The 23785-nt window shown below is 47.4% G+C and overlaps 1 protein-coding gene across 2 annotated transcripts in view; it reads left to right on the top strand.

The window, feature by feature from the left end:
* BCAP31 (B cell receptor associated protein 31) overlaps nucleotides 1-23785 on the top strand; it is a 310400-nt gene that overhangs the window by 92564 nt on the left and 194051 nt on the right. For both annotated transcript variants that reach the window (XM_069645373.1, XM_069645374.1), the window contains exon 3: nucleotides 13266-13366. In XM_069645373.1, the coding sequence (XP_069501474.1) occupies nucleotides 13266-13366 (101 nt within the window). The remainder of the gene's footprint in view (nucleotides 1-13265; nucleotides 13367-23785) is intronic.

Raw genomic sequence — 23785 nt, 5'->3', positions numbered from 1 at the left:
CCACACACACATGATTTATTTTAGGTTATTGTTTTATAACACACTTTATTGCTAACAGTTGTTTTAAAGTGCAAAGGAAGGGTTAAGAACTGGGTTGGATAGAATGTAGGGTAGGGTTTGGTGGGTAGTGCAATAAAAAGTACTTGGGATGACATTTATTATATGCACCTAGAACAGCATATTTATTTAACGAGCAAGAAAAAGCAAAGCAGACACAAAACAGCAAAATGCTCAAAGGCCTTTGATCAGAACTGCTGTAGGGGGGGTAACCGATGGGAACAGATTATTATTCAGGACGCTCACAGAAACCCTTGGTGGATGGAAGTGAGGAGATTGAATGGTCCAGGGAGGAATTGGGTAGGCACGTGTCTGACTACTGAAGGGCAAGGAAGGGCATGGGAAGGGGGTAAATATTTCAAGCTGCAAACTACTAGCCAGGCATAAGACACTGCCCCCCCTCTGTTCTCCACATGATCAATGCACATAATGTCTTACTCGGCAGGAGTCCATGATCACTCGCTAGTGTTGAGGGCACGTTTTGGTGCCAGATGCCAGATGTGGGTGTACAGCAATTAAATGTCAAGGAAATCCCTTTGATATCTGTGTGCCAAAACTGGGGTTTAGACTGGCTCTTAGAACCATGACCAGAAGTAGTAGGCGGCTTCACTCCCAGAACATGTGATATATTTCTGTGGCATGTCTCACAATGCCATTTCCTTCCACCCATACTTTTAAAATCTGATGTTTTCTCATCTTGCTCTGTTCCCCAGGTCCAAACTATTAAGGGTTTCTGTTACGTTTCTCTCCAGATTCTCCTGCTGGCTTTCAAATGTTATTGTGCCATGTTAAAGGGACACCACCTGCTGCTCAATTTTTGTTGATTCTCCGGCCAACAAAATTTACATTTTTCTCACGGTCTTTGTGTGATGCTGTCCTTTGTTTTCTCTCTTAGCTGCCTAAATATGGTACTAGACCCTCCTTAGTTAGGGCACTTTGAGCCTTGCTACTTGTCATAGCAGGGTTACTTGAGATCTTGGTTTGGGTAGTGTATGTCATCATTTCATTGATTGTACCTTGAAATCCTATTTTTATTTTTCCTTTTTCAGCTTGCCTTCTGGATGACGTGAGGTTGTTTTTATACAGCTCTAGCTCTCTTTCTCCCTTTACCTTTTTTTCATCCACCCGGCTTCCCCCATCTCCCTGCTATCCAAAAACCTAGGGATCAGAAGTACAGCCCATACTCTGGGGCATTTAAGTGACTGCCCACTGTTTGTTTATAGGTGCTCACTATGGCTGCAATGCTGTGCAGGCTCTGGTTGCACTGGATTATTTTGGCCTTGCGGGGGCGTCACTCTGGACATTGAGTTGACTCTCCTTGCAGTTATACCCTCGCCAACATATGTTTTTATGACTACTGTGCTTTGATTTTGCTTTCTGCGGTTTTTAGTTTTTAATGGTACCCAATCCAGGCATCCTGTTTTTCTAGATCTTGTGTCCAGTTTGTAGGAATTGTTCACGTACTACTGTACATCCTCTTGAAGGGCACAGAGTAATGTTTCTTTACTGTCCAACCTTAAGCAAGATCTAGGTCACCTGTTGGTTCTATGATGTTTCTGATCTCCACAGGCTCGTGCCACTTTGGGGGTGTTCTCTTACTACCTTTTCCCACAAAATTCCCATTCCCATTTTCTCACATGCTCCCAGATTAGAAGCTAGAAATTCATCCATGGGCTGAACTGTTTAACGGATATTATACGATGAACACTATTTGAACAGAACAGCCGTGGCAGTTTTTCCAATTCTTCATTTATCTCTGTGTTGTGAAAGAAAAGTTCATGTTTGCAATTGGTAGGCCAAAGGGTACAATTTCACAAGTCTCAAGTGGTCTTTACAGGGTTTTTTGTAGGTCTTATGATCGGCTGGCTATCTGTGGGAAGTATGAGGTCATTTAAGCAGGGTCTCTTGTTTGTAACGCTACCAGTACCGCCTTTTGAGAAAAAAGGCTTTGTTTCATTTAATGGGGAACTACAGATCCAAAGTTCTCAGGTTAACACAATGTATCCAGTTAAGAGAAAAACACACGAGTTACGTAGTCTTGGCCTCCTTTGTTCTCAAACAATTTCTTGCCTTACTGCCCACTCGTAAGCCCGTCCTTTCAGTCATTGCTGGGACAAGCTGCTCTTTCTTTCTCTGAGTTGTTAAACCTTCTGTCCCCAACCTGTAACCCTTTCTCCTGCAGCCTTTGCCAAAGCCCTTGTTTATCCTCTTAAGTTATTGTGGAATGCTTATCTATTTTTGTCCAGACTCCATTGCTAAAAGCACTTACGAGATTTCACACTCCCATTTACAGTGGCCTTGTTGTCAGGAGTCTAGTTGACTGGCACGGGGCAAAAGCTGTACCTCAGAGTATGCACTGTAGATTAGGGGAGATGCGCAAGGTAATGCTAGCATATAACCTAAATGGGATACAGACCAAGCTGATCTGAGTTGTAACAGGTATTCACAGGTACTACAGGGGCAGGGGCTGGCTGTAAGCAAAGAGACATAGAGGAAGCGAAGGCAAGAAAATATACTGGGCAACACGGATTGATCACAATAAAGGGTGTTCTGGAATATAAGGGGTCTCCAGGGATTAGGGAAACCTTTGCGATCGGTACCAGCAGATTACTCTTAGTTCATACAGCAGTGTCATGAGTTAGGCGTGATGAATGGACTGTTGTACTTGGTTTAAGGGTGAAACTAAAGACCAAATACTGAGGCAGGTTAGACTCCAACACACTAGAGAAAGGCAACCAAAGTATTTTCCCTTATCTGAACAGAGACCAATCCAGGGTCACACTGTCATCAGATACAGAACAGAGACACAACAGTGGACTAAGATGTAATACAAGCGGAAAGCAGCGTTGATGGAAATAACTTACTACAGGACAGGTAGAGAAACGCAGTAGAGTACACAGTGTAGAGTACACAGCGGAGGCTGGAATATCGGACACACAAAGAAATGGGTTCAGACAAGACATATCGCTGCCAAGCAAATACAAGCGTTTCAAGAAACATGGGGCACTAAGAACAGGCACTAGAACTACGGGCTGAAGTCTAGTAATTGGGCAGACAAGGAACTCACCAAATTTGTGACCTTGAATAACTGGAATGAAGGACAGAAAAACAGGAGACTGGAATAGCAGAGAAAAAACAGCTTGGGCAGAAACGGGACAAGTCTGATGCAGAAATGCTTGCAGAAAACAGTGTTTGCTGAAAGTCAGAAAGGAAACAAAGTTACTGGTATAGGACTCGATGTGCTTGGAGCAAAACAGGACATGGGTTGTAACACAAACTAAGGCAGGCAGGCTTCAGAAGTCAAACGCAGGATTTCAACGGAAGGTTCAATAACGGGCAGGCTGCAACAGCAGACTGGAAAAGGCGCTGCAAGCAGCAACACCAAACTGGATTCACAAGCCAGAATTAGAATATTTAGAAATGGTTCAAAAACTTCACCAAAGCATGAAATCCCTGTGGAAGCAGTTGACTGAAAAAATAGTTTGGTCTATTTTAATAAAGGTTTTCAGTTGAACTTTTCAACATCTAAATGAGTTCGCTAATAAGAGTTTCGGTTCCAGAGATACAGGCAATACAATTCAGTGTACATTTAAAGTGCATTTTCCTTTACACCAAAATATTGCTTACAATTCCAATTCTTCTGCCTAGATACAAAGACTAGGAACATGGAATTTATTTTCTATTGAGAATTTATTTTCTATTGAGACAGGGCTGGAAATCTGCTCTTGTTCACTCAGCCGTGGCTCATATGGTATTAATGGCCCGGGGCCTGGCTGAAATTTGTAATTTGAATATCTGTGGTTTTATGGTGTTTCTTTTGTCTCCTCTTGAGACTTTTCCAGTCCTATAGTCATGCCAAGTGTTGCATTCTTTCTTTCAGGAAGGCCTGTGAGATGGTATTAATGTATTTGAACTGAGCAGGACCATGGATTTATCTGAATTAAAAAATATATATATATATTGGTTTTAAAAGTTTCACCCCTTAATGTACATACGGGGCAGGTACTGAAACTGAACACTTAACTTTATATTGTGGCCCGGTTTGCTTCACTTGTTTGCAGGATGATCCTGATCTGATGTGCCCAGATTTCAAAGAGTATATTAGATTGGGAAGGGAATTTATCTATGCTCCCATCCTGTATGCTGGGGCCTTTGTGAGTTGAAAGGATTCCCATATGACAGAATTTAGTGATGGTTTTAAAGTTGATTTAAGTCCCAATTGCACTTTTTTAATGTGGCTATTTTCTCTCTGCTATACAGTTCATATTGCATTGACTTGCCAAAACCCGGTCCACAGTTGCAGGTTACTGCCTGGTACTTGCAATGTTCATCTCATACCTTGTCAGTTGTAGTTTTGAGCGGTTGCACATTTCGTTTGCGTGCGTTTTCCAGCTCGTGCGCGGGCAGCAGCTTAAATATCATTTTTAAAATGACACCTTGCTCCGCATCTTTCCTCATGAATCGGACTTCCCTACAAACCCCCACCTCCCCCACACCCACAAATCTGTTGCATCAGCAAAAAGGGGAAGAACCAAGGGTGTGACCTAAATTTTTTGATATTTTAATTTTTCCTTCGTGGTTTTGATTCCCTTTCCTGGTACACAGTTCCTGGAAATAATTCTACACTAGTTATCTATAGAGAGGGATAGAAATGCAGGTTTAATAACACATAAACACCTTTTTGCAAGAGAAATGCATCCTATCGCGAAATTTGAACATGCAGATGTGTCCTTTATTATTTTCTAGCATTCTAATTTGATTACTTGCTTGTTAATGTTTGTTCCTTTTTCTTGTTCATGATTCATTCTTCACCATTCTCTTCATCTCTGGCTTCAGATGGCTGCTCAATCATGTTGAAAGCTGATCGAGAGTGACACATTTTCAGTTGACATGGACCCATCAGCCGTATCTCCTTTTGTCATTCGCATCTTATAGACGACAGGAGATATCTTTTCTATGATCCCAAATTTCTTCTTCACTTGGTGTCTTTGAAAATTGTATAGATAAACCCTGTCACCTACCTCGTACTTGTGGTTTGTTGTCTTGAGGTTATAGAAAAATCTCATTCCTTCACCAGACTTCTTCAGATTGTGTTGGGCATATATAAAAGCATGCTGTAGGTGCTTCCTCAAGTGCTGAATGTATTCATTTTATTTTAAAGTCTATTTATTGGCATTTGCATAAGTACAACCATGCATTAATCAAGTATCGCGCATCAAATGGGGATATGTATACATGCAGCGTCATATTGATAACAAACAACTTTCTTCACTTGTCAGGCATTATGTCTTTTCCAGTCACTTGGTGTGCATATACTGTAATCAGAGTCCAATCATGGTCTTTCACTTTCACATCTCAATAGCGGTAGCGAGCCAGGCCAGGTTACGACACATCTGTGCTCAAATCTTGGTCAAATACTATGCGCAGGGGTGATTAGCCCTCAGGGGGGTTTGTCATCCGAATGGTGGAACATGTCCCAGACCAGTGCCTTCCAGGCTGCACATTTGTCACTCCCATCAGACCCTGATCTGTGTGCCCCACTCGGCCACACATTACTTTCTGCTTCTGCCCACCGCTCAAATTCCCTGTGCCATCCCGTGTACTGTGGGCCCCCCACAGATTTCCAGGCCATAGCGATAGCTCTTTTGGCCAATATGCTGGCCATGTCCATGAACCTGGTCACATGTTTGTATTTACTGATTCTGGGGAATGCCCCTAACAAGTATTCTTTCGATGACCACTCGTATCTCACTATTCCAGCCTCCCTACAGGCCTGTTCAATTCGTACCCAAAATCTTCTCACTCACACACATGTCCAGAACATATGTATTAGGTCTGCGTCCCTCGTCCTGCACCAGGGGCATAGTGGCTGTACATTTTTATTGAACAAGGCTATCCTATGTGGTGTCATATATGTGCAGTGCAGTACATTTAGTTGTATCAGTTTGAAGCGAGAATTTCTCGATACCTCTCTGGGGTACACAGTATCCGTTCCCATTCTTTCTCTGTTATGACTGTGCCCAAATCCTTATCTCAACTCTTTCGGTGCTGTGCATTTGGGGGGGTTGGTCTTATCTATCAATAAACTATATAATCTGGACACCGGCCTCCATCCATCGCTCAGGTTGTACATTCACGTCAGCATGGGGTTAGACAGCGGTTCCTCAGACCAGCCTTCCCATTTTACTTTGGCCGCCTTCCGAACCCTTTGGTACCAGAGGAACTGTCCTCCGGGCACTGCTTCTTTCTGTTGTAGCGATTCAAGTTTGTTCCCTAAAGACCCCCTCTTCATACAGGCCGCACCAAGTGTATACGCCCCATCATTCCCACCTTCTCACTATTACCAGGGCTGCGTTGGTACTGCAGGCGTTGGCCACAATCAGCACCTCAGGTCAGTAGGGGTGTCAGTAGTGCAACTGCTCTGCCTCCTATCTTCCTCCCCAGTGTCACCAGCATGGGGGATGCTTCCCATGCAGCCCAATGGTACCAATAGTATTTCTTTTAACTTGGCCGGGGCCACCAGCCGTTATAACAGCTCGGTTTCGGACGTGGTCTCATCAGCCAACCATTTGACTATGTGGCTGAGATGGGCCAACAAATGATACTTTTCTATGGCTGGTAATTGCACTCCTTCACTGTAGGGCAGACAGTGTGGCAAGTAACATTCTGTGCCGGGCCGCCCCCCACAGGAAGTCGTGTAGCAGTACTTCCAACAGGTGGAAAAAGGACGCTTTAACATAGCAGTGTACGTTGTTGAAGTGATATAGGAATCTCGGTAGGCTAATCATTTGCTGATTTCCACAAACCTTTCACCACTGCGACTGTTATTCTCATGCATCTGTTCCGATGTGTGCCGTATGTTTACCCCCAAGTACTTGAATGATTCCAGCTCCCATCGGAGACCGACTGCTGGTAGTTCCTTCGAGCTCTTCCCCCTCAGACCTGCTATCGGGAATATACAGGATTTTGTTTTACTGAATCTAATCCCAGACACCCTAGCGTAATTGTCTAGTATGTCCAGGACCACTGGGACATTTAGATGTGGGTCTCTCGTACAATAGCACATCATCCGCATAGAGCAAGATGAGGTGTCCCACTCCCCCCCCCCCCCGTTATCCACATCCAGATACTGTTTACAGAGATGGGTTGCTATCAGCTCCAGTCCCAGCACATACAACATTGGGGACATTGGGTAGCCTTGTCTGGTACCCCTCTGTATATCCCAGACTGGTGACACCAGTCTCCCAGTTTTAACCCTGGCTACTGGGGCCGTATAAAGTATCTACACACATTTGATGAATTGTTCCCCGAACCCAAATTCCCTCAGTGTTGCCACTAACCATTCCCAATATATTGAATTGAACGCTTTTATGGCATCTAGGGAGAGTATGGCATATTGTGCCTGGGAGTCAGCCGACTGTGCTAGAACATGCTGTAGTCTGCGTAGGTTTAACGCGGTACTACATCCCGGAATGAAACCATTCTGGTCACTGTGGGCCAAGCCTCCACATGGCCCTGTTCAGGCACTTGGCAAGTATCGTGGTTAGGATCTTAACATTGTAGTTTAACATGGCCAGTGGGCGATACGAGTCGCACTCGTCAGTCTGCTTCCCTGGTTTGGGTATCGGGACTACTAGGGTCTCCCTCATGGTCGCTGGCAGCACCCCGTTCTCGTATGCTTCCCTGAATACTTCAAGCAGCACCGGGGACAAGTCGGATTTGTATGTTTTATTGAACTCCGGGGGGGTTGGAGTCTGTCGCTCCCAGGTGTTTTTCTCGGGACAAGTGATCTTATTGCTTCAGTTATGTCTTCTAATGTTCTGTCCAACTCTAGGGCTTCTCGCTGCGCTGTCTCCAGCTTGGGCAGACCAATCTCCTCCAGTATGGCCTCCGGGAGTACCTGCTGTTCGTGGCTGTACAGGCAGGAATAAAATTCCCCAAAGGTGTCATTAATCGCTTGTTGCGATTTGTGTACGGTGCCTGTCCCATCTTTGAGTTCCGTGGTCAAGTGTTTTGGGTGTTCCTCCTGCACAGCCACGCCGGCAGCCTTCCCAGTCTATCACCCTTCGCATGCCGTCTGGTGGTTTTAACTGAGTAGTTGAATTTTGACAGCCTTCCCCATGCCTCCTGACAGCTCCCTCTTATTTTTACTAACTCAAGTTCTTCCTCGTGGGTTCTCTGCATGCCCGACTCCTGTTTAATTTCCTCCTCCCACCTTTCCAGCCTCAATGTTTTTCTGATGCCTCCCACGCTAGCAATAACCTCCTCCCGCACCACCACATTAATTGCTTCCCAGACCATGCCCCGCTGCCCACATTCCTCTCAATATATTCCTTTAGGCTGTTCCGTAGGTCTTCTTTAAAGGCCTGATCTGTTGGCGCGTCTATGGGCATACGCCATAGCGGTATATGGGGGCCTAGGGCCCTGAATCCTCCAGGTCATCAGTAGTGGCGAGTGGTCCGAGATTGACCTGCCTAGGTATTGTGCTGGTTCCATCTGCGCCAGGTGAGCCCTGGCAACAAACAGATAATCAATTGTGGTATGAAGGTGGTGTGGCAAGGAGAAGTAAGAGTAACCCCTATCTGTCGGGTGCAGCTCCCTCCACACATTTACCAGATCCAGGGCCCCAAGTAGCATGTTCAGTGCCCCCGTGGCCGCCTCGTTCTGGGTTGCCGGCAGGCTGGATCTACCCAGCTCCCAGTCCTGCACGCAGTTAAAGTCGTTGCCCCAGATAAAGAAACATTCTCGGTATGTGGCAATCTTAGCGCACAGTGTATTGAGGTGTGTGGGGATCCCGTAGTTGGGGAAGTAAGAGTTAACTATGCATATTTCCACCTGTTCTATGCAACCCCTTAATATAAAATATCTTGCCCCTCCACCCCCACCCTGGGCCCCCTCCAACTCTCAGAACCTCCCCCCCCCCCCCTCCCCCCCCCCCCCCCCCCCCGAGTCATTTTCCCTCTCAAATAGCTTAAAGGGAACCGCAGGGCTGATCCAGGTGAGAACTCTCTGGACATATATTTGGGGTAGGCAGCTCCGTAGCACTGTCCTCCCCAGTGTTTCTCAACCATGGACATCGTGTTTTGCGTTAGATGGGTCTCTTGCAATAGTGCGATAGACACTAGTTTCCTGTTGAGGAAGGACTTCACTCTGTTCCTGCGCAAATACGTGCCCAGTCCCCAAATGTTCCACATCGGCAACTTAATGTCGATAGCCATGGTCATGTTGTATTCCCCCCTGGTGCCACCTTGTTGCTGTGACCCCAGTTTCCCAAAAAGCATACTCCTGGCTTTTCAGCTACTCGGGCTGTCCCTGCCCCTATCTGTCCCCTCAGCATCCCACATGCACACCTCCTGTTACTTTCCCGGTTCTGTGAAGAATTAAAAACATTAAGAACAACAAACCAAACAAAAACCAAATAACTGCGCTCAACAGCCACATTCCACCTGCAGCGCGTGAAAAAAATAAAGAATAATTCTTCAAAAAGAACATGAGTAATTTGCGCTTTATTGGCCCATCCAGGCCCTTATGTGCGAGGTGTGTGGTGTCAGTAACTGGCCGACACCCAACGATTCGTAGGATGAGTCCTTCATCGAGGGACGAGAGACCTAGTCTCGGTCCCGCCGGTCATGAAAAATTTGGTTGCAGTAGCAATAAGTGTGCAATGTTTAATCGCAGAACCCCTGATGGCCCCTCAGTTACCTTGTTTACCCCCCCCCCCCCTTCCACCATCGGGCCAGGTAGCTCTCAAGTGACTGCTTCTTCACCCCCGTCTAGGTTGTTGTGCTCCATCCACATTGTGGCCGCTGCTGGTGTTTCAAGGAAGATGGGTCGACCCTTGTAGATCACTTTGAGCCTGGATGGGTACTTCCAACATATATTTGAGGTTGAATTGCTTTGATGGGCACAAAGGAGTTTCTTGAACTTTGAACTGTCAGTGTATAATCCGGGTATGTGGCTATGTTGGAATTATTGTGTCAAATCACCCCACCTTCTTTTGAGTATTTCAGGATAGTCTCGGAAGTTCTGAATCTTTGCTATTGTGGGGCGGTGGTGCAAACCCGGTGGCGGTCTCTTTTGCAAGGATATGTGGGCCCTCTCCACCACAAAGCTTTTGAGAGGTTGCCCGCCCCAACTTCCTGCAATATGTTTTCCACAAAATCCGTGGGGTTCGAGCGCTGGGCACACACCTCGGCGTCCTTTGCCCGGGCCTCTAATGCCGCATTCCTCCTCTCTAGTTCTGATAGCCTCTTCTCAAGGTCTATCAATGGTGGTTTGCATAGTTTCCTTCAGTTCCGTCTCTGTGGTTGTGACTCTTCCGTAAGGTTGCGGACATCTTGCCGCATCAGTTGCATATCGGCTTTAACCTCCTCAATTTTGGTGTCTATAAATGATCTCAGAGCTGCGATCGCATCCAGCACCTGGTTCTCGTTGATTCCAGCCACTAGCACAGGTTGCCCTTTTTGTGCCTCTGTGTTGCTCTGTGGTTGCCCCTTGGGTTTGGCTGCGTTGAAGGAGTCCATGATTGTGGGGTGCTTGTGGCATAGGCCTGTGCAGCAATGTCGTGTCCTGATGTGGCTTGCCTTCCTCTGGTTCGTACCATGTCTAGTATGCTGCTTGGTCAAGCGGCACACTCGGGGCAATGAAACGTGTGCATTGTGCCGTGGAGGGTCCCCATTGCCTCCTGTCCCTGCTTTCCTGGTTGAAGACTCCTTCTCCCCACTGGTGGGGGGCTACTTGGGGCAGGATTCGGGGTGCCGCTCGATTGACTTGCCCAAGTGCTGTCCAGTATTCAGACTATGCTGCGGCGTGGCACCTGGAGAGCCCACTGGACCCTGGAGTGGATGTGGGCCACCCGTGTCTCAGCCCCTGTTGCGATCGTGGGGTCGCGTTCGTGCGCAGACGCTGTGGCCTCTTAGTGTGGCTTGTGGGGCAGTGTTGTGTGTTCTGGTGGATTGTATCAACCACTAGTTCGCACCTTATTAAATGTGCTGCTACGTTGGGCAGCTCCCCAGAGGAGCAAATGGTTTCAGCTGTGTTATAGGAATCGCCTTTGCCGCTGTTCTTTTGTCTGCTGTCAACTAGGCCGTGTGTGGCCGGCAACACTGCGTATTGGGTTGTTGGTGTGGCCAATGCAGGTGCCTCCGCTGGCGGTCGCTACGTTTGGTGTTCCTGCGCCGTGGTGGGGGCGCATCCCGGCTGTGACCTCAATCTCCACCAGCTTTTTGTGGCCCCCTCTACCCACTCTTCCCCTCCCATGCCTAGTGCTTGTTGCTCTGCGCCCCGGTGGTAGCAGCGCAGTGGTGTATAGTCAGTTTATAAAGTGGCCTTGGATGATCACTGATGCATTGGCCTACCTTTGTTTTCTCGTCGGACGCGGCCCCTTTCCAAGCATCCACAGTGTAGCGTGTCAATCGCCGGCACCATCACTCATTAGGTTCTGCACAGGACTTCGCCTGCCAGGCTCACTGTGCCTTCCCTTATGGACCCGGGCTGCTGGCATGCCATGGAAAGAATTCCCTGTATTGGGGCTCACTCCGACCCGCTGCAACGCCAGTCCAGGTATATGGCGCTGGGTGGTGGCCCTCGGCGGGAGGAGTGGGGGAGCTTACCCCCAGGTCCGCCTCCTCGTAGTCTGTGGCGCAGCTCCCTCTGTCTTCTGGGGTGCTGCTGCTCCCAGTCTGCGTTTTGCGACAGCACACTGTTGGCCGCACCCTGCATCCACTGCTTCCTCTCTTCGACTACCAGGCACTCTGCGGTGTACGCCGCGGCCCCTCTCGTTGCAGTACTGGGCCTGCGCACTCCTCTGAGTCCCCGCCTGTGCAGCCTGCCTGCCTGGGTCCGCCTTTGTGCCCGGCCACCGTCAAGCCTAGTCGGCCTCTTCGCTCCACAAGAACCCTCCAGGCCTCTGCAGTCACCACGCGGGGTCCGCTGTCCTTCGGCTGTCTCGGCGGGGGATCCAGTGCACTGGGTTTCTTCCGCCGCTGTTAACAGGCAACAGATGGAGCATCTAGGTTGTCCGCACACAGACGTGTGTGTGCGGACACGTTGTTTCGGCTCGCAAGCAGCCCTTTTCTCTTCCCATCACAGCATGCCTTCTCGTCAGCCAAGGTCTCCTTCAGCTCACAGCCAAGACGCTAGAGCGCCTGCCATTTTGCCAGACCGGGCACCTCGTTCGCAGGTGCTCAACTTCATGTATGCTGCTCCGATTTTTTGCTGTTTTTGCACGCCAAGGCTGGAGAAATGGTTTATGCACATTTATCTGTGTTCAGTGCTGCTCAGATCGTTGTTTACTGCAGTGTATCAGGATCTGTTGGAGGATCACGACGGGAGCTGTAACAAGGCTCAACCTCACTCCATGGGCTCAGGCCATGCCCCACCTGATGCATTCTTGCTTTTTGTTCTAGAAATCTACGTCATTACCATCACTGATATCCCTGCTGGTAATTGCCACAAATTTGAAGTTGCCATTGCCCCCCCCCCCCCATGACTTGCCTGTCTTACTGAGGCCCGGCATGAGTTATGGCACTTCTAACGCACGTGGCTAAAACATTGGGCAGCTTGTATTGAGACTGAAGAGGTGGCTCCCTAGTGCTGAGATACTTGAGGGCCTAAAGAAGTGGGAGCTACTAGAGCGTCATGTGGAGGTCCATTCAGAATAGCACACACAAGGTGCAACAGTCAGCCTCTTAGTCAGACCATCCAATCAGACTTTATGCTTGTCTGAAAACTTTCGTTCCTGCCAATACATTAGACACTTTCTGATGAAACATGGACCTGTATGGATTCTGATTGGTAAATCCTGCACTTGCTATATTGCCAACCTTGCTGGCTCCAATATATGGGGGGATCCTGTGCGTTTTGTGTGGTAGTACAAAGCAATTCTGATCAGCCACAGCAGACCCTACTGAGTTGTTGTGTGTAAACTAATTTTGTATTTCTGATGAGGCCCTGTGTTCAACACTAGGTGTAAACAAAATACAGACCCAGAGATAGAAATGAATCCTGTTTGTTCTGTTAAGAACTTTTTTCTCAAATGGTCAACCGGGTGGGTGGGGGGTTGGGGGGGCGGGGGAGGGGAGAGAGAGGTCTTTTATTCCATTCCAACACCTAGTTGATGCACTGCTGTTGAACGAGGCTACCTACCCATCTAGCTGTTGTGTGCTTATTCTTTAAGTAGTTTGCTAATAACCTCTTTCTATTGGCAGGTGGCAGAAAATCTTCAAATCTCGCTTGGTGCAGCTTGTGTTGACCTATGGAAACACCTTCTTTGTGGTTTTGATAGTCATCCTGGTACTTCTACTAATTGGTAAGGGAAAGATTGTTCATACACCAATGTTTTCTAATTAAATGTTATCTCCCTGTTTACCTGGCAGGGCATTTCTGCTTTTGAAGGTCCATGGACTGCATTGTTTCATTCTGGGGGTTCTTTTAACTCCTTCACCATAAATCAGTAGAGACCTTCTTCAGAGAGGGCCTCCTCCTTGTTTCCAGACAGAGCAATGTTGACGGCAACACTTCTTGCGTTTCAGTGGCCTTATTGATCTAGTCTCTGTGTACTTCTCTATCACCTACCTTGTTCATGTGCTCACTGGCTGCACGTGGTACGCTAACGGAAAAAGCATAATGCATGCATATTTATGAATGCATGGTCAATAACCTTTGGTAGAGGTGTTTGAAAAGGGAAACGGCAAAATCAGGCTAACAAAATTCCCCAAAAACCAAGCGAGAGCAGTTGAGCGGTAATGGTGAGAAGTGGTGGTCAAAGGGGATGTGGACGGAGAGTCAAAACCTTGTCCCATAAAAGCAAGAGATTGGGTAAGTGGGTAGAGGTGGAAAATAACTAAATTCAGGATTAGACTAATTTGGCTTCCCCTTCTTTCTCCTGGTTCTCCTTTCACCACCCTCTGCTCCACACACTACTTTCTCCAATCATTACCACTGTAAAGGACCGGAGGGGGTGTCTGTACCCTTGCTCCCTATATGGTAGAGGAGAGGCACAGAGGACCACCAGCCAAGATTCTCTATTGTTAGTAGCAATGGACGATTAATCGAGGCCTAGCTTCTCAGGAGGTGATGCAGGCTGGTTCTTAAGTACAGTGTTGTCCCCAGGCACCCACAAAGGAATGTCCACACACTAGATTAGTTAAAATACAGTCAGGTTCAAGGTTATATACACAATCACGATAATACACTTTGTGCTCTGACAAATCTAAAATGGTAAATCTATACAGTTCTAGGTGGTACCACAATTACTCTGATTCCATTAAAATGCATCAACTGTACTCAGTTCAAATAACATACAAATCAACACAGCAAAACGATATCCACCATAGACTTAGGCGGAAGACAAGTTGGTTAGACAATTGGCAGAATACTGAGCCCCTACCGTCAGGCACAGTTCTGTATGAGGAGCCCCCCACCGGGGCAACCTATAAATGAAGATGCACTACAAACCAAGTCCAGATATTGTCTATTAGTCTGATCTTCTTTTATAGTTCTGCAACCCAAATGTACCTTATGTTGTGGAGTTCTTCGTCGGGGAATCGACAGGCCCTTCTTGAGTACGCTCCCTTTCAGGCAGGAGCCACGGTTTGTCGAACTTCCGAGGTGAAGAAAAAGGTGAACGCTGGTCGTCGAGGGAGCAGCTTCGATCTTCGCAGTGCTCGTTGACAAAAGCACGTGAAAGTCCTGTGAAGGAGAGTCGTGCGGTGCACCTCGACGAGTGTTCGTTGCCGCAAAGAGTGAATGAAAAACTTTAGCCCAGCAAGGGCGTTGAGTCATCCGGAGTCTCTGCGGTCTTCGGCTGCCGGGAAACCCACTGGTGGATTCTCCTCGGTCGTCGACGGCCTTCACTTTCTACGGCAGAACAAAAACAGTCAACGACGATGATGAACAAGGGAGTCCATCGATCAGAATGTTCTTGGGCAAAGGGAGCACGGTGGCTCCAGACGGCGATAGCGGTCGTCGACAGAGGGCGGCTGTCCGGTGCTTCTCTTCATTCTCCTTGGTAGTCCCCTTCTCTGGTCGGCAGCCTTTCATATGCCTGTCTACCAGGGAGCTTTGGCAAAGATAAGCTGGTGCACGATGGTCCCTCGTAGCTCGGGAAGAGGTCTCCTAGCCAGGTCCTCTCTTGGATCAGTTCTTTGAAGGCACAGCAGCTTTAAGGTTAGCAAAGGACAGCAGCAGCGGTTCTTCTTCCAGTGGGCTTCAAAGTTAAGCATCAGTTTCAACTTCAGCTTTTGAATGATTTCTAGCAGTGAGAGGCCCCCAGATATACTGTTGGTCTCCCATTCACTCTGCTGGGTCACACTCGGACAACCAATCAACTCAGAAGGGCAGTCGGGTGGCCAACCGGGCGCAAAGTGCATTCAGGCCATTCTTCTCCATCCAGACACACAGAATGTGGATTCGGGCAAGCACTCTGCCATTCAGCACTACACACTGCATTCGTACCAGTTTCGAGCAGGGCCGTCTCAGGCATTGTGTCAAACACCAGATACCCATAACACAGAAAGCGTATTAGTCACACACTCCATTCACCCAGATCCCATCCCACGTACAGTTTTGGGAAGGCTCCAGCCAGTCTGGCCTGGACTTCCCCACAACACCATATATGGAACTTCCACCCAACCGCCAGTCAGGGGGAAGGGTCGGGACCTCGGGAAAAGTAAGGTAACAGGCGATAGAAAGCAAGAGGCCACAGGGGCCATCTTGTTTCCTATCAGGAATCCACTGATTCCAATGACTGGGCCTAGGCATGCCAAAATGCAGGATGCAGCACCTGTCAATTCAGCACAGAGCTGCCAACAGCCCGTACCCTACTCTGTGGGCCAAACACAGGTGCCCGAAAACATACACTAGGAGTACAGGATCGTACTCCCACCTAGGGGTGCCATAAGGGTGTCCCAAGGGTCTGTTCACCAAACCAAAAAAGATGAAGAGCCACACCGCCAGGAGTCCCCCAGGAACTCCTGCGCGGAAAACAAGACTGAACATACACGATAAAGCAATAAAGGACAAGGATTCAGAGGCCCTGTCACGCTCATGCATTTCCGGCATCACAACCACACACTCACCTTTTCCAAACTCCCACACCATGCTTTGTTCTTTTGTGACCTCCTTATGTATGACGGTCTGCTTCCCCGTGGGCTGGGCTCCCATTGAGGGACTGCACAAGTTCTTTGGTCAGTGAGGGATTAGCCTAGTCTTATCAAGCATTATTAAGGGGTGCTTGGAGGAATGTTCTCTGGCATTCTGCGGACCAAAACTATGAATCTGCTCGACCAGTAATGAATTCTAGCTAATGCTCATGCATGTGTGGAAGCTTTGGAGATCGGTGCTGGACGGGCGAGCCAGCGGTGGCTCATTCTGGGAAGAACCTGTCTCTTTGAATCTCTGTAATTGTTTGGGAATTACTTTGCTTGACAAAAATGAAAACGGTTTCTCCCCGCAGGGTCTGAATGACGTGGGACTTGCTTTGCCAGAAACGCTTCCTTCTATAATTGGGGCATTCTTTAACGGTCCAGGTGTCTTGTTGCAGCCAACAAGGCCAGCCCAAGTCCTCTGTTACAGGAGTTTTTGCGGGTAGAGGTGTAAACCGGGGACCCTACCTGCACTACTCCTCGGTCCTGCATCACAGAGTGGTTGGTGTCACCCGGCCCCTGTTTTCAACTTTCCCTACACACAGGGTCTCGCAGGGGACGTTGTCCAGACAGAACCTCTTGCACCTTAAGTTATTCTTGCAGATGGTTGCTTGAGTTTGGACCTGGAGATTGAGCTCTTACCTACTTCCAAGCACAGTAAATTATCTTGTTCTGATTCCTTGTAGGCCTAGCACTGATTGGTCATGGAAAGATAGCTTGAATGAGTAGAGACAGAGGATGCAAATGGCTTAATTCTGTTTACTCCAGCTCTCAACATTGTTGTGCCCCCCACCCAACCGTCTGACAGACAAATTAGTCCTATTACTGTCATGTTGTGTGCATCAGTTTATTTTTTTTTTGGTATATCCTTACACAACCTAACATAGTTTAGCCTCTTGCAGCAAACACACCTGCGGCTAAGCTTTACCTACTTTCAAACATTCCTTAAACGTTTTTTGCATTCCTCTTGCTGCACCTTATGCATGCCCTCCGTCGCACTGCTATACGCTTCTGCGAGCATTCGAGGTGACCCCGTTCCTTTACAAGGGCGTGTGGGCAGGTGAGAGGGAGGGTGGGAGGGAGGGAGGGAGGGAGGGAGCGAGGTGGATGGAGAGAGGTAGATGGAATGGTATTGGACGCCTATGAAATGCCTTCTGCAGTCAGGGGGTTGTAGATGATCCAGAGAGGTGATTTGAGAGTTGTAGCCTCTTTGTGGAGGTTACACCTTGCCTTCTGCTATGTGTCTGTCATATTCTATGGGTAGTGTGAAGTTTCATTCTACTTGACATGCTGAAATTTTGTATTGAAGGGGAGATGTACAAAGCGTCCATTTCAAGGTTTGTGAGCGGCACACTGCCACTGAGGCTTTGACCTGATTTCAGAACCAGTGCTTTAAATGGGCCGGTTCTACCCAGCCCTCAGTACCTGCACTTCTTATTTTTGAGCATTTGATTACCTTAGCTTCTCAATGCCTGAAAGAGAGTACTGGTACTTAGCTATGGGGGAGTTGAAAATGAAAGCTCATCATTTCACTTTATAACAACTTAAAGGAATGAGCTTTTGCAGCATTTGCTGGGGAAAGCAGCACCCTCTCCCACCTCCTCTCTCCACCACCCGCAGTGCCCATAATGTATCTTTAGGGCCTCCCAGCACACGTGGAACACTTACGCTAAGTGGCCTTCACCTTTTACTGTTGGCGTGTCCCTTGGTGGAGCAGGGATGGATTTTGAAAGCCTGGGAAATTGCACTTTTAAAAAAGGTTTTTCTTTTTTTTTTTAAGCAGTTTCTATGTTCTTAGCAGTGCCTATTCTAATATGTAAATGTTTAAGTATTGGAGTTGTGATGGGACGTTTTTAACTGTAAACTTGCACACAGCTCCAGTTACCTACCGAATTTGATAATAGGCAATGAAAGAGATCAATAATACAATTTGCATTCTAAACCTTAGTGAACAGCTGTGATATCTGCTAGTTTGATGCACAAAAAAGTCTAATTTTAGACGGATATTCAAACTTAAATACAATGTCGAACAGCAAACTGGAAGTTTGTGCAAGTATCCTCAATACACTGCTTTACCAGAGATTGTGATCCTTGGCACTGGGCATTGCCTGCAAACAGGGTGTGCCTAAAAGTGATCTATGCCCAAAGTGCTGCGCCGAAAGAGCCGGCGCTAACAACGCTGCACTTTTTTTTTTTTTTTTTCTTTTCTCCATTTCAAGCACGGTTGAACCATCGGTGTTCTCTGCCTGTCACCACAAATGAAAAATGCAAGTAATCGTGCATGCATGCTGCCTGCAGAGGAACATGTAATCCAGGGGCATTTGGTTTCAGGACGTTGTCCAGTTTTGAGCCCAACTCCAGTAACTCTTCTGTTAACATGTGTAGGTGTGTGCGCAATTTATTATTCGATTCCTTTTGTGTCCAGAACCTTTAAGTTGGCCTCTTGTATCATGTAGGTATTGAAATATTGATTTTTGAGGAGCAACTTGAAACGGCTCTTGGGTGTCGGGCGACATCCAGTAAACATCGGGGAGCAAGGAGCTAATACTCTATAGCATGAAACAATTGTAACTTCTACACATGATGCAAACTATATCTCTTGGCCGTTTGTATATGACCCATTATGCTTTAAATGTTTTCTAGGCTTCTCTCAATGTTCCTTTTATGTGTATTCCCAGAGTTAATGTCACAAAGGCATGCTTTGTTTGGCATCAATTTGCATGGGACCCAGGGTTCAAGCCAATGCAACATTTCAAATGACTTGTGTCCTCCCACGAATACCTCATCTATGCTATCTCCTATATCCAGCTTCAGCTGCTTCGACAAACAGTTTCGGCAGAGGGCGCTGTGCGTTGATGCGGTTGACTCGATGTCCTTCGAGGGCCTCCGTCTCTAGGATGACGTCATCGAAGGTATGTATGGAACACTCATCGCTCGGCTTAGGTTCCGTTTTTCTGAGTAAGCTTTTGCTTCGTGAACTACGGCGCGCTTCATATTACTTTGAAATTGTGGTTTAAGAAATGCCAAGACTGCGGTGCTAAAATCTCGCTGACGGACCCACATCGGGTGTGCTTGTGGTGCATTGGTGTGGAGCACAAGACCTTGACCTGTCAGTCGTGTTGATAGATGACTGGAAAAGCTCTGAAGGAGTGTAAAAGGAAATTGGCTGTAGGTAGACTCGCCCAAAGAATCGCCTTTCGCTTCCCCGTTCAAAAAACATTCCTCCGACAAAGCGAGAGACGACTCTCCTCGACGGAAGAAATAAAAGGTCTAGGTCGTGGAGTGGCTTTCACGACTCCTCGTCGTGAAAATTGAAAAAAAGGCATCATAAGTCACCTACTTCGTCTTCCTCGTCCGACTCCTTTCCAGAGAGGAGTATACTAAGGCCTCTTCTCCGGCTGAATGGCAATCATTGAGGTAGGAAATGCTAAACTTCGATTCGGAATCCCTCGAAGCAAGTGGCCCATGGTCCGACTGTGCCTTCTGAAGCCGGTAAGGAAGGGGCTCAAGCCAAATCCTGCGCGCCCAAGGCAAAGGCCAGATTCTCATTGAGAGCCGTCGAGGCCTTGACACAATGAAGTCATTGAAGACTCTGTCGAGTCATCGAAGTCCGTCATGGAAAATGTCTATGGACAAGTTGATGTCGAAGCCATCTGCACCATCAACGCCCAAGATGTCTTCATCGAAAAAATCGATGCCCAAATCAAGTTTGGTGACTACTCCATTGGCATCAGGCTCGAAACCATAAAACCCATCAATGCCTTTACCAAACATTCAAATATCCTTTACACCATTGCCAAGAAAGGATTTTTCTTCTTTTTTTATCTTACGTTGATGTCTGAAGGCACATTTTCTTCATAAGACAATGATCCACCTTTTGTATTAAAATATGGCACACCTAATGTTCCAGATGGTTTTATATCGGAGGAATCTAGGTTGCAGGACCTGTGATAATTTACAAACAGACAGTGGGGTGGACACCTCACTGGAATTGGATTTTGGCAAGCCAGACCCAGATGATCACGCAGATGCCTCTTACAGGCAATTGATTACCAGGGTTACTGATTTTATCACCAGGGACACAGATATCCTGGACAAAGGTCCTCAAAGGGATCCAATCAAAACTTTTCATGTCACTCTACAAAAGAGAGTACGTGCAAACTGGGAAGTACCTGAATCTAGTCCAGTGCGCAATAAAGATTTGATATGATATAGGCTGTCAAGTAGTGACCCCAGCTATTTGTCTAAACATCCTACCCCACAAAGTCTAGTGGTGCAAGCAGCAACCGCCACCTCCAAGCAAGCTGCTTATCCGACCCTTCCACCAGATTGGGGTGATGGGCGTATAGACGCCTGGTCAAGGAAAGTCTTTTCTGCTGGGAGCATGGCTCTCAAGTCTGCCAACTTTACATGTGCCCTTGCTAAATGTAATTTCACCCTATGGAACTGTGTATCCATGGTGGCTGAACATATTCACGAAGGGCATTGTAAAAGATGGGAAGGAGGCCCATGTGTAAGTCTCTACAGTCAGGTTTGGATTCTTCTGGCAGTATCAGCAGAGCCATGGTGGCAAGCACTGTGAAACGCAGGTTTGCGTGGTTAAGGAAATCTGGATTTGTACTGGATGTGCAGTCTAGACTCCTTAATGTCTTTTGACAGGTCTCATCTTTTTGGCAGCAAGGCTGACGAAAGCCTTGAGAAGCTGCAGACCTCCAAGGTGGCAGCCAAGCCTCTAGGTGCTGCCGTCAGGCAGCCTCAGCCTTTTCACCCCAGTGGACCTTGTTGGAGGGGTAGATCCTTCCCTACTACTCAGTTGGAAGAGCGAGAGGAATGGCTGGTCAAAGAGGCCTAAGATTTCCTTTGGACGAGGGAGAGGTGCAAAGCCCACCTAAGCAACAACTACTTTACCGTCAGCCGCTGCTTCAGCTGCCTCAAAACCTCTGAGGTCTTGACTCATGACACCCCGGTGGGCGCAGACTGTCTCAGTATCTGAAAGAATGGCAGGGTATTACTTCAGATGCTTGTGCATTAGAAACCATAGCACAAGGTTACTGCCCCCACTTAATTCAGAGACCTCAGAATCATCCACCATTTGTTAAAGGTTCCAGATCTGTTCCTTTTTAAGGAAATGTTGAGCCTGTTAGAGAAAGGTGCTATAGAGCCAGTACCTGTAACGGAGAGGAACAACGGATGGTATTATCCATATTTCCTAATCCCCAAGAAGGACGGTGGACAGAGACCCATCTTGGACTTGAGATATATAAAAAGGTTCTTCAGGAGGGACAAGTTCAAGATGGCCACACTTTCTCAGCTCCTTCAGACTCTCCAGCATCAGGATTGGATGGTGTCATTGGACCTTCAGGATGCTTATTTTCATGTGCCAATCCATCTGAAGCACAGAAGGTACCTGAGGTTTGCCGTTGACAGTACTCATTATCAGTTTAGAGTTCTGCCATTTGGGCTGACCTCTGCCCGAGGGTATTCACAAAACTGATGACGATGGTGGCAGCGAGTCTCAGGAGAGGGGGGGTGGGCATTCGCGTCTCCCCCTGTCTGGACAATTGGCTGATCAGGGCACGTTCTCCTGAACAATTCCAGGATCATCTATACATGACCTGCCACCCGCTCCACATACTGGGCTTCTCCATCAATTACAAGAAGTCCCACATGATACCATCTCAAAAGCTCCATTTCATCAGGGCTGTACTGGACACATCCTTGGGAAAGACCTTGCCACCCGAGGCGAGGGCTCAACACATTCTGCAGATGGTAACCAAATTTCAGAGTGCCCAGCGTCTGCTGCCCTTCAACTTCTTGAGGTTGCTCGTCCTCATGGCATTCTGCATTCTCCAAGTGCCAGAGGCTTGCCTGAGAATGAGATCCCTCCGATGGGCTCTCGGGACACAGTGGTCTCATTTCTCGGGTGATATGTCAGACCTACTTCAGGTTCCAAACAGGGTCACACAGGATCTCCTGTGGTGGGCCTGCGAGGACAACATTCTGAAGGAGAACCTTTTTTGGCAACCATAGCCGGAGATGAATGTAGTAGCATGTACCTCATTCACGGGGTGGGGAGCCCATGCCAACGATCTTACGATCAGTGGTTGTTGGTCTCTATCGGAGTCCAAACTACACATCGATGTTTTGGAGCTGAGAGCAATCAGAATTGCGCTGAAGCCTTTTATGCTCTCTGTATGGGGAAAGAATGACCTGATAATGACTGTACTACCTCAACAAGAGAGGTGTAGGATCACTACCACTATGCAGTGAGGCAATGCAGCTCTGGTTCTGGGCAATACAAGAAGGAATCTCTCTATCGACAGCTCACCTATCCAGAGAGAAGAACATGGTGGCGGAGACTCTGAGCAGGCAGAGCGCAGTCTCCCATGAGTGGAGAACTAGTTCAGGAAGTCCTGCGAACTGTTCTTTCTGCTCCATGGATTTTACCCCAAGAGGAGCTTTAGGAGACACGTTTGTGGTGGACTGGGACTTTCCACTCCTATAAGCGTTTTCTCCAGTCCCCGTCATTCCTGAAATGATCAGTAGGTTGAGAAAGTTCGGAAAATCTATGATCCTAAATGCCCCGGATTGGGCCAGCAGGACGTGGTACCCGGACCTTCTGGGCATGTCCATCTGCCCCCCAATACATCTTCCACAAAGAGAGGACCTTCTCTTGCGAGAGGAGGGTTGGGTTCTCCATCCATAGGTCAAGACACTTGGCCTTCACGCATGCTTTCGGAGAGGCTGAGATACAAGGATTGGGACCTCCTGGATGACGTAATGGAGTTTCTGCTTTCGGCCAGAAGGCCGGCAACAAAGTCTTTGTACCGCTGCTGTTAGAACAAATTGTGCAGCTGATGCAGGGATAAGAATGTAGATCCTTTTCTATGCAAAACACCAGAGGTGTTCTCTTTTCTGTTGCATTTGGCCAATCTTTGGCTCCAGGTTGGAACCATTAAAGCTTATTTAGCGGCACTTTCCTTCTTCAAGCGCTCATCTGAGGAAACGTCATTTTAAAATACCTTTTGGTGATAACATTTCTGAAGGGACTCGCTAGCGTGTTTCCTCCTTCTCCTTTTCAGGTTCTTGTTTGGGAACTTGAAATTTCCCAAGTGGGCACCATTTGAAAAACTCTGTTCATGTCCTTTAAGACTACCAACATTCAAAACCATCTTGTTAATAGTGTGAATATCAGACTGTAGGGTGAGTTTCAGCAACTATTTCTAAACCACCTTTTATGTTTTGTTTTTAAGGACAAGGTCTTCCTTAAGGTCCAACCTTCATTCCTACCTAAGATTATATCAAATTTTCATCTGAGACAAGTGTTAGTATTACCTACCTTTTACCCACCACCTTATCCTGGCAAGGAAGAAGAGTAAAGGTTGTTATACAGTATTGACCTGAGAAGGGCTCTGAGTTTCTACAGTTTAAGGATGTCAGTTTCATTTAGATGACCTACTGTTTATCGGATAATACTGGTCATAGACTGGGACAGGCTGTAACTAAACAAACCTTGTCCAGATAGATTATTTTAGCTATTACTGAATGCTATAGACTGGCTGGGAAAGATCTCCCCAGAAGGC

Source organism: Ambystoma mexicanum, chromosome 2p (assembly GCF_040938575.1).
Source record: "Ambystoma mexicanum isolate Mex_15411 chromosome 2p, UKY_AmexF1_1, whole genome shotgun sequence".
Lineage (NCBI taxonomy): Eukaryota > Metazoa > Chordata > Amphibia > Caudata > Ambystomatidae > Ambystoma > Ambystoma mexicanum.
The sequence above is the reverse complement of the archived record's forward strand: the minus strand, read 5'-3'. Positions and strand labels throughout refer to the sequence as shown.